Source organism: Phoxinus phoxinus (genome assembly GCF_949152265.1).
Source record: "Phoxinus phoxinus genome assembly, chromosome: 5".
Lineage (NCBI taxonomy): Eukaryota > Metazoa > Chordata > Actinopteri > Cypriniformes > Leuciscidae > Phoxinus > Phoxinus phoxinus.
This window is the reverse complement of record NC_136880.1, coordinates 12,396,865-12,408,991: the sequence shown is the minus strand read 5'-3', so window position 1 is coordinate 12,408,991 and position 12,127 is coordinate 12,396,865. Positions and strand designations below refer to the sequence as shown.

The 12,127-nt window shown below is 41.0% G+C and overlaps 1 protein-coding gene across 1 annotated transcript in view; it reads right to left on the bottom strand.

Moving 5' to 3' along the window:
* Window positions 1–472: 472 nt before the first annotated feature.
* The window catches only part of mep1bb (meprin A subunit beta b), a 44,144-nt gene continuing 32,489 nt past the window's right edge, over window positions 473–12,127 (bottom strand). Inside the window, exons 11-14 of the mRNA XM_079612077.1 lie at window positions 10,719–11,186; window positions 8,526–8,705; window positions 6,722–6,992; window positions 473–2,444 (exon numbers count right to left, since the gene is read on the bottom strand). Of these exons, the coding sequence (XP_079468203.1) occupies window positions 2,222–2,444; window positions 6,722–6,992; window positions 8,526–8,705; window positions 10,719–11,186 (1,142 nt within the window). The 3' untranslated portion in view covers window positions 473–2,221. The remainder of the gene's footprint in view (window positions 2,445–6,721; window positions 6,993–8,525; window positions 8,706–10,718; window positions 11,187–12,127) is intronic.

The following is a 12,127-nucleotide window of genomic DNA, read 5'->3' as shown; positions in this document are numbered from 1 at the left end:
TTATTTTCTTGATTATACTTTGTATGAATGTAATTCTTTGTCTTTGGAAAAATATATATTTTTATTAATATTACATCTCAAATTATATTGGTTCAGACTTTAAATTGCTAACTAATATATTTGCCTGTAATGAATTATATTAAATTTTTTAATTTGGTGCATATGATTGTTCTCCCCTCTACTCTTAGGTAACCACAAAAATATCGAAATAACAGAAACTCTTTTAAATGCCAAACATAATTGTACATTAAAACCATGAACATTTACTCTTTTAATTCCGCTCTAGTCCAAGCTTGCTGAAATCCACTGCACAATGTTTAACACAAATGATTAATATGATCCCAACACAAATGGACCAAGTTTAGCTCATTTCAGTGAACTAAACTAAAAAAGTAGCTTATTTATTTATTATTATTTTTAGCCAATATGAATAAGACATTCTTAGGTTGATGATGGATTGTAACACACTTTTAATGAATTAACTAGCTGATGATTTGTGTCTCTCTGAGAGACGAGTTCCAGGTTTCCAGCTTTTGAAGGCTCTGGTAGTGAACTCATGAGGCAGAAAACAATTTGGCAACACTTTATTTTAAGGTGACATAGTTGCACGTTATTACATGTAGGCCTAATTACTATAGTAAAAACAGTAAATTATGTATAATTACCATAGACTGTAAAAAAATGATAATTACTAGTAACTAACCGCAACTCTATAGTAAGTACATGTAGTTAATTAATATTACTCAGTTACATTGTACTTACTCAAATAAGTACTGTGTCGACTTCAAATAAAGTGTAACCAAAACTTCTCTCAGTGGAACATATACTGTATGTGAAACATCTTAAACTTTTGTTTATTTGGAAAACTAAAATTAAACCTCACAGATAAAAAATCTGACAGGAAGAATTAATAACGGTCTTATTGTCAAACGACCAGGTTTGGATTTAGAAATGTGTTTCATTTGAATTAAGGGTGGCACTTCCGGTTTGGGGAACTTCCCTTCAAAAAGACTGAAACTAATAATTTCAAATCATAAGGTTGCCCTACAAATAAAGCTTCTCTGTTTTCTTTCGATATATGTCAATAATAATTCACTGGAATGCAGAATCTCTCGCTATCTCCCCAAATCCTCACGCCTCTTTCCAGGTTTGTTTTCACTGATAAATACAATTTATTATCTGACAAAACGACTGAAATCACTTTGAAATAGTATAATAGTAAATTTTATTTTGAATAAGACAACATATGTTACATAATTACCACAGTGATATTTCACCGTCCGATTTTGCTGTGGAAAGATTCACGCTTTTGTGGTTATTCGTGGTCTGTTGAAAGTATCTTGTTGATGCTTTCACACTTTTAAATGTCCTTTTAATGTTCAATGGTTGAAGGGTGAGTAGAATAATGTAATGTCATTGTACACAATTTAAAAATGTATATTGTGTCCATAGATCTAGTCTTTAATCCGTAAAAGCATCATGGGGCGCAGGAATAATGTGGATAGTGACTTGCCCTGGTTCTTTATCATATATGTTTTATTATAAGTGTGTTCATGCATGTTATGATATTCAGACAGTGAACAAATGCTTTTTGGGGCCAATGAACAAACCACGTTTTGTCCTATTAATTACATCAACGAATCAACTATAAAAGCATTTTTCACGAATCATTCTCATAGCACTATTGTGTAAGACACACATTAAGGCCCGTTCACACCAAGGACGATAAGTATACTGATAATGATATAGTTGTAAATGCTGCTGGATCATAATCATACACACTTAATATGTTGAGGACACTTAATATTCAACAATATTATTGATCTGACTGTACTGACACTATTATATGAGAACTTCAGCTGAACAACTGCATAGTTCTCATGTTATCACTGTAAAGCTGCATTAAAACAATCTGTATTGTAAAAAGCGCTCTAGAAATAAAGGTGACGACTTAAAAATCGCTCTAAATATAAAAGAGGATCAGAGTCCACACCACAGATATAACCGCATTTTCCTACTGATGAATGATAAAAACATGGACAGGCATTCAAATCCTTCGTGATTTGAAGAGCTTGAGCATTTAAAGTGGAAGGCGCCAAAACTGCAGCGCACGCCGAGAATAAACAGAAGGACATCGTCCGCTAATGCGGTTCTGGACACAGTTATCTGTATAGTCTTCTGTGTTGGTGTGAATGGGCCTTTAGGGACACACATCAGATCCTCATACCCTGAACGAGTGCATGTTTTTCATGGTGATTCCCTCTCCAGAAAGCTGTGATTTGCTCTGGTGCTTCTTCACACAGGTCACGCTGACTATCGTCACGATCAGCATGACGGCAAACACCACGACAGACGCCAGTACGGCGGTGATGATGTTGTTTCGGGCAGAGCTCTTAAACTGGCATCTGTCGCCGTAGTGCCACCAGTCGTCACCCACCGCGCACCTGCAGGGACACACAACACACACACATGCTGCTCGTGACTGCAAAAACATCTTCTGTTATTTAAGACTAAACTAATCATGACACAAACGCTCATCCCTTTTTCAATTATCCAGGTCATAATGCGATTTAGGCGATATTGCATTTAAACTTTACCTCATGCAAACACAAAACTTTGATCAAATTGCATCGGTTCCGCTCCGACCGGTGTGCACATGCTTGTGGTTTATGGATAATGTTAAGAGTTCATGTTGACGAACGGAGCTTGACATTAACTTTTTTGCTCACCAGCCACTGAGGCTAGTGGTTTTCTATAGTCGCTAGCCAATTATGACATTTATATCATGCATGATGGGGGGAAACGGACATATAAATAGGATAGTATCGAGTATAGACACACACACACTCCTCCTATAGAGCTCCCCCTACAGCTCCGGAATAGATATTTGACAACACTGTCGAAAAACTTGTTGTCGACTCTCAGATACCAGAGGCTAGTAGATCAACGACATCAAAGCAGACGGGATATCCTTTAAAACGACGGCTCCATTCAGGTTCGAACAGCCTGAGGGAGTGCAATAATTGCATAATTTTAGCAGATTTCCTTTTGCCGTAAAGCAATTCTTTACATCGCGAGACCTGATATCACGCAATACTTCCTGACGCCGCGGGCCGCGGCCCGTCGGCTCAAAGTTGCAAGTGTGTTTTTTCCGCTTACATGCCATTCAACCCGAAAAAAGTTATATAACCATTCCAATGACTCCGAAGCTGTTCGGTTACGGTAAAAAATCTGCATAGTTCACCTTTAAATCTAGATGAACTAGATTAAAGATTAAAATCACAAGATTAAAACTAAAAACTAGATTAAAAACACAATCTCTTAAAATAATCTCTTTAACCTGGCATGCACATAGAACATTATCAATTTCTATTATTCAAATCAGATAAATGATTTTTAGGCTGCATAAATTAGGCCAGCCGGAACCGGGGACACTTCCTATATCACCTGATGTACTCGTTACATCATAAGAAGAATGGCATCTACGCTAATATTAGTCTTTCTGTTTATCCCGAGGTTAACTGTAGTCAGCCCTATCCAGATCAGATGGAGGACCTTCGCCTGGACACGAGCACAACGCATGATGTAGTCAGCCGGATCCGGGTCGTATCCAGATCAGATGGAGGACCTTCGCCTGGACACGTCCACAACGCATGATGTAGTCAGCCGGATCCGGGCCGTATCCAGATCAGATGGAGGACCTGCGCCTAGACACGTCCACAACGCATGATGTAGTCAGCCGGATCCGGGCCGTATCCAGATCAGATGGAGGACCTGCGCCTGGACACGTCCACAACGCATGATTTAGTCAGCCGGATCCAGATCAGATGGAGGACCTTCGCCTGGACACGACCACAACGCATGATGTAGTCAGCCGGATCCGAGCCGGATCCAGATCAGATGGAGGACCTGCGCCTGGACACGTCCACAACGCATGATGTAGTCAGCCGGATCCGAGCCGTATCCAGACCAGATGGAGGACCTGCGCCTGGACACGTCCACAACGCATGATGTAGTCAGCCGGATCCGAGCCGTATCCAGACCAGATGGAGGACCTGCGCCTGGACACGACCACAACGCATGATGCAGTCAGCCGGATCCGGGTCGTATCCAGATCAGATGGAGGACCGGCGCCTGGACACGTCCACAACGCATGATGTAGTCAGCCGGATCCGGGCCGTATCCAGATCAGATGGAGGACCTTCACCTGGACACGACCACAACGCATCATGTAGTCAGCCGGATCCGGGCCGTATACAGATCAGATAGAGGACCTGCGCCTAGACACGACCACAACGCATCATGTAGTCAGCCGGATCCGGGCCGTATCCAGATCAGATGGAGGACCTGCGCCTAGACACGTCCACAACGCATGATGTAGTCAGCCGGATCCGGGCCGTATCCAGATCAGATGGAGGACCTGCGCCTGGACACGTCCACAACGCATGATGTAGTCAGCCGGATCCAGATCAGATGGAGGACCTTCGCCTGGACACGACCACAACGCATGATGTAGTCAGCCGGATCCAGATCAGATGGAGGACCTGCGCCTAGACACGTCCACAACGCATGATGTAGTCAGCCGGATCCGGGCCGTATACAGATCAGATAGAGGACCTGCGCCTGGACACGTCCACAACGCATGATGTAGTCAGCCGGATCCGGGCCGTATCCAGATCAGATGGAGGACCTTCACCTGGACACGACCACAACGCATCATGTAGTCAGCCGGATCCGGGTCGTATCCAGATCAGATGGAGGACCTGCGCCTAGACACGACCACAACGCATCATGTAGTCAGCCGGATCCGGGCCGGATCCAGATCAGATGGAGGACCTGCGCCTGGACACGTCCACAACGCATGATGTAGTCAGCCGGATCCGGGCCGGATCCAGATCAGATGGTGGACCTGCGCCTGGACACGACCACAACGCATCCCTGAAGTGTCAGCAGAGGTTGTGTCATCAGAGACTCTCCCCTGTGAAGGCCTCATCAACACGACAGCCATCGGCACTGATCCTCAACAAACTCTTCTCCATACCGGCGTGATGACTCGATCTTCAACCAGATGGAACTGGATAAATATTGTGAATGTTCCGATCCAATCTGACTTCTGACCTGTAATGCTGAATCATAATCATACACTGTTCGCTCGTTGGCCAGAGGAGAACTGGCCCCCGACTGAGCCTGGATTCTCCCAGGGTTTTTTCTCCTTTCTGTCACTGATGGAGTTTGGCTTCCTTGCCACTGTTGCCTTTGGCTTTTGGCTTGCTTAGTTGGGGACACTTATTCAACATATTCAAATATTCAACAGTATTATTGATCTGCCTGCATTGACACCATTATATGAGAACTAAGCTAAGCTGGACGATGACATCGCGGTTTTCTCCAGAGCGGCTATATAAATAAATGAACAAAATTAATAACTTTTTTACAACAAAAATTAACCATCACTGAACTTACTTAAGCTGGACTATGATGCTATTTTCTTCTAGAGCTGCTGTACAGCCGAAACAAACTTTGTTTTTATTATCTCATTATTTTCCTGTTATCGCTGTGAAGCTGCTTTGAAACATTCGTTATTGTAAAAAGCGCGATATAAATTAAGGTTACTTGACTTGACTTGAATGTACTATTGAAATTGATTTCTGGATATCTTAATGGGACTTTTTCTACAGTTGTTATTGTACATATCTAATATTGCATTGTATTAGCAATAACACACACACACTCACTCACTCTCACTCTACTCTCCCACCCGCTTTTTAAAACAAAATTACATGCCACTGGCAACATGACGAATATAGTACGTCCGGATTATATTCATACTAGATAGAACATACTACAGTGGTCATAAAGTAATTACTTATTGAAAATAAGTAGGCTACCAACTCAAGATGTCAAACTCACTTTCTTGAGGGCCACTGTCCAGTTTAGCTCCAATGCTAATCAAACACACCAGAACCAGCTAATCGAGCTCTTCAGGATTACTAGAAACGAGGATTTAATTAGAACTACAACGTCAGTCCGACGATTGAGTAGAAAGGTTTAGATAAAGGGGTTTGAGTGATTAATAATCAGTATGTAACCTGACAAAAATATTTATTTAATGATATCCACATTATATTTCAGCAGCTGCAACAGATTGGTGGACTTTTAAATGCACCATTATGCAAATGGCAAACACTTGAGGAGATGAAAGTCCCACGACTGGCAGATCAACGTCCTGCTACATTTCTCTCTTTAACTGACGAGATGATTGACAGGGCAGTTTACCCGGTGACAGGATGCACGTAACTAAGATGCAGAGCGGTCCGTTAAAGACGAAATTATGATGAAGTAGTTTGTCCAAAAGCTTGCCTACTCTTGTGAAACACACTCAAATGAGTTTACTTTTTCTTTACAAAAGCAGTCCATACTTCCAGGGCATAGTACGAGTAGATGAATTGGGATGCAGCGATATAAACTGTGCATTGTAACAGAAAATCACTGCAACAGATCTGAGCACTGAGCGTTCACTCCTGTGAGCACTGCAGAAGACATAATGAATCTCACTAAACTACTTATATTTGTATCTATTTTCCAATCAACTTCAAATACATTGTTTTTATCCTTACGATCACATACTTTAAAATTAAACGGCTCCACTTTATAACTGTACTACACACTAATCAGTGTAAAAAAAAAAAAAAGTCCAGTTAACTGGCCTCTCACGTATTACCTGCACATCGCCTCTCCTGCGTCGTTCAGCACACACACACCATCGTTTTCACATTGTACCGACACACATGGGTTGGGAGGGGTAGTGGAGGTCGCAGATGTAGTGGAGGTCGCAGATGTAGTGGATGTCGCAGATGTAGTGGAGGTCGCAGTAGTTGTGTTGGTTGACGTGTTGTTGTCTGGGTTTGTTGGACCGGCTGTTCCAGGAGTTGAGTTTGTTGGAGTCATGGTTGTGGAAGGGAAGGGCTGGGAAGCAACCAAATGAGAGATATCTACAAGAACACAAACAGACGGACAAACGTAAGCACACAAGTAATGAAGCATCAGTACAGCCAGCCAGGAGAAAAGTGACACGTGAAGGCCAAGTAACCCATACTCGGAGTTTGTCCTCTGCATTTAACCCATCCAAGTTAGTGCACACACTAGGAGGAGTGAACACACACACACACAGCCTTAGACCCATTCTGCTTTGGCGTCTCAGTTATTTCCTGCCAGTATTGAGAATTGAACCTGCAACCTTTGGGTTACCAGTCTGACTCTCTAACCATTAGGCCACTAATGACTGCCATACATATACAATACTGTTTAGTGATTTTTTGCCTCTTGACAATCATTGTCAGCTTTTGACTGTATGGAATAGAGCAGTGTGAACATTCTGTTAAACATCATCTTTTGTGTTCCATGGAAGAAATACCTTCATACCCAGCAGGCAATGGACATCATAATACGTTGCAAATTGGTTGAATATGGGTTCTGATGTTGGCTGATTGAAATTCAAGACATAATTAGACAGTCAGGACAACGTCCAATGTCAATGCCAATTTGATGTAGAATATGACGACTGCAGACGTTGATATTTTGTTCGTTTTAAGTCAGGGTTTTAAGTGACCAAAACCAAACATCTGTTAAACGTCATAAAACTAACATCCACACTACGTCAAATTATAGCACCATTAGACGTTAACATTTTGTTGGTCTTAAGTTATGGTATAAAGTAACCAAATCCCAATGTCTTCTGAAAGTCACAAGACTATAACGTCCACACAACGTCATATTATAGCATCATTGCACGTTGATATTATGTTGGTTTTTAATTGTGATCGTAATTAAAATCCAACATCTTCCAAATGTCTCATGCAAATGACGTACGAGACGTTTAGAAGTCAGTGAAGTTCAGTGTTGTCAGCACTGCGTTGGATTTTCCTTATTACCACAACTTAAGACCAGCAAAATATCATTGTGTAATGATGTTATAATTCAATGTTGTGTGGACATTAACGTTATGGCGTTTAGCAGACGTTGGGTCATAAGAAGATGAGAAGATTTTAAAATTTGTTCACTTTTTGACCTTTTGCCTGTATGGATTTTCGATTCTGGATTACCCCTTATTAATCGACTGCATTTGGATCCTCAACCCTGTCATTGCAGTTTCATGAAAATTAGGGGGTCCCATCATGGGGTAATTTTATGGATTTAGTTTTAATTAATTATTTTGTTTTGGTTCATTTTTTATTTTGATTACATTGTATGTATTAAACAGCTTGTAAACATACTCTATTACTAGAAAAAAATATTTTAAACATGAAAGTATACGCAATCATTTAGACATTTCTCTTTATATGCAATCTTTTTGGCGTAAAGTGTTCTGTAAAATTGTCTTTATTTTAAGAGTTTAGATCGAAATGAGAGTGAGTAAACGAGATTTCCTTCTATTCCTTTGTGCACTTAAAGTCTTTTTGAATAAATGATCAGCTAAAGAGAAGTCCACTGAGTTGTGAAATGGCCCTGTGTTTCTCAGTGCTCACCTTCCATTGTGAGGAGGAAGATGGCGTCCCCGCCCTTGATGAAGTCTCGGCTCAGGGCTCTGGCCTGGGTGAGGTAAACAGGCGTCCCGGCACCTGGACCACGGAAGTACTCTGTCCCGGCGTCTTCTGTTACTTTCATCCCAACTTTACGTGGATCATCCCAGAAGAAATCTTCCGTCCCTAAAGAGGAAATTTGAACAAAAGAGTGATGATTCTGGGTTTCTCCAAAGGAGTCTGTCAGAATTAAATGCATCAATCTGATAATCTGCTATGGACTAAAACGTCTTTTTAGTTGTTATATAGTGTCTCGGTCCACATTATATTCACACTGCTGTTTTAGGAAGCCAAACTATTTAATATAATAATAATACTTTTATATTAAGACACTAATATGTTACTACTTTAATACAACAGCACAGTAAAATAAATGTAAACACGAAATAATTATTTTATCATAAGTATATTATTAATTTTTACAATACTGTTTTTTTTATTTTTTTTTTACTTGCTAGAGTTAAACCCTCAAGCTTTTATTTTGCCACAAAACTGCATGGAGACCTTTAATGTCTGTGACAACAGGCCGTTACAAATCTAGTATGTACAATTTAAAGCGACCTTGAGCTATGGAAAGGTGCTATATAAATAAAACTTACTCTTATTCTTAGTAAAATGCTGTAATCATCTGTCTAGAATTTTTTGGGAAATAATGCGAATGTGAAAATAATCCGTAACTGGTGCTCGTTGCTTTCCCACATGCACGTTAAACTCACAGCACACGAGATGGGGATGGAGTTCACAGTAAACTTACTGATAACACTGATCGCGTGAGCAAAGTGCACACTTTACTTTAAAACATGCAGTGCAAAAGACTTCAGTCGTGTGAAAAAGAAAGTACACCCTCTTTGAATTCTATGGTTTTACGTATCGGCACATAATACAAATCAGATGAACAACAACATATTACATGTTACACCGTGTCAAAGCCAAAATGGAGAAGCCATGTGTTAAAAGCTAAATACACCACATGATTCAATAGCTTGCAGAACCACCTTTAGCAGCAATAACTAGAAGTAATCGTTTTCAGCCATTTGCTGGTGTGCTTATAATCATTGTCCTGTTGCATGACCCAATTTCGGCCAAGCTTTAGCTGTCGGACAGATGCAACTTCGCAAACCTAAGACGTACTCCCATGTTCTTGTTAGAGAGAAGATTATTTCTCCTGGCAAGCCTGTAGAGTCTGAGGTGTAGCTCTTGGGCTTTTTCTCTGAGCATAGCATGGTCTGATATTTGGGTAAATTTGCTGGGACGTCCACTCCTGGGAAGACTGGCAATTGTCTTAATCTTCCTCACAGTAGAATGATGGCCTTTTAAACCTTCCCAGTTTGATGGGCAGCAACAATTGCTTCTCTACGATTATTGCTGATGTTTTTCTTCCATGGCATTGTGTTAACACACACCTGAGGGCTCCAGACCAGCACACTTCCAAAACCTCAATCAATCAATTGATTCTGCATTTGATTAGCAGCGTCTGAATGCTGCTTACGCTCATAATTCCTATGGAAGCAGTAAGGGTGTACTTAGTTTTTCACACATGGCTTCTCCATTTTTACCTAGTTTTTGTTTAATAAATAATGACACAGTGTAATATGTCATGTTTTTATTATGTCCTGAAATGTAAAACTATAGAATTCAAAGAGGATGTACTTTCTTTCTCAAATGACTATATAGGCTACCGTACTTATTTCAACCAGAGGGCAATTGGATGAGCCCTCGGCACAGATCCCTATGGACAGTTATGAACGTGTCATGTCAGGACCAGCTGGAATCTAAATGCATCGTGCTACTGGCTAAACGTGCTACAGTACATTTATGTTTCAACCCGCCGGACAGACTACACATTTACCTTCCCATCTAATGCCTGTGTGACGATTAATGCCGTTTGAACCTCTCATATTTGATTAAGTTTGTATCATTCGTTTTTTTAATTATTATTGTGAAGCTGCTTTGAAACTATTTATATTGTAAGCGCTATAGATGACTTGACTTCACTTGATTTAATATTTTGGTTTTGATAAGGGCACTAAGCCATTAGGCACCATTAATTCATGGGAAACACTAAATGTGGCATGTAAACATTTCAGAAATGTAGCAGGACATGATGGGAATCATATACCCAAATCAACAACACCTCACCTTCCACTTTCATTGTGGGGTCTGTGGTTACGCTCCTCTGGTTGGACATACGTTTGCGGATGTCTGCGTTCTGGTCCATCAGCATCATGGTCATCTGCTTCCAGCGAGCAGGCCAGACCAGACTGTCATCCACGGCATTGTCCCCTGACGTTAAGTGAGCATAAGCTCCCAGCTCGCCTGGGTATCCAGCTGTGCCATTAGGATACAGGCCCATTTGGAAGGTGTAGCCATCCTTAGATCTGAAACGCGGGCTATAAATAGCAGTGCCCATCGGCGTGTTCTCCAGAATGCTTCTGAAGTCCTCGATCATCCATACATGTTCAGGGCAAGTCGTCTCTGATAGGTTAATGTCGTCTAGTGAGAGTCCGCCTGTGTTTCCACTCCCTTTAATTCCCTCAAACACCACACGGAACTTTTTGGAGACGTTCAGGCTCACGTGGTGGATTTGCCACAGGCCACCGGGAGGAGCTTTCAAATAAAAGACATAGAAGAGTCACTGTTAATGAATAAAGCAGCTGGTTGTGTTGTTAATTCAGTCAACCAAAATGTTCCAGTGGTTATCTAGTAACAGCTATCCTGTACAGTATGTCACTGCATAGCACTCATAGAGCCCAACTATTAGCCTTATACAGTGGAAGGACAAATCCGTCATTTATTAATTTGTGTCAGGAGTGCACATTAATTATATTGAATAAAACTGGTGTTTACCATTTTACATAAAAATAACCTATTCAGTTGCACCTGCTTCCATGTATTTGTGATAACAGGAATGCACAAAACAACTCCATTAAGGCTTTTAAGTCCAAAGGCTTACACATTTAGAAAAATATTGATAAAATATCATATGTTTATGTCAAATTTCTTTAGATAGTGTGAGCATTTCTATTCTTTTTCCACAACATTATGCAATCTGGGGAGGTTTGAGCAATCTCTCCCATGTCACTATAAAGCTATCCTTTCAGTCAGAGCAACAGAGGGAGCTCATGAGAAGAAAACAGGAGTTAGATGAGTTAACCGGAGTATATGTCATTTCTATCGGGAGATTACAAATCTCTGGTAATACAGATAATAATGGATATGCAATGTTAATGTATTGTCTTGGCGGAAAAGACTTGCTACTGCCAATACATTCACAGACATTGCCGTGAGCAGGTAGGACATGCTGCTGCTGCTGCACATGTAACACACATTAATTAAACCCCGAAGCAGATCTATACAGGTGGAGCTGGGGAAGGTGGAGGGTTTCTGAAAGCGCGCTGCAGACTGCAACACCCCAGTATTTGTTTGAATGTTGAGCTGCAGCTCCTTTATCGCTGATGCAACAGCAACCAATCAGCTGTGCCATGTAGATAATGGGATCGCTACCAAATGAGTCAAATACTTATCAGCCTGCCCCATCTAGAGTTTAA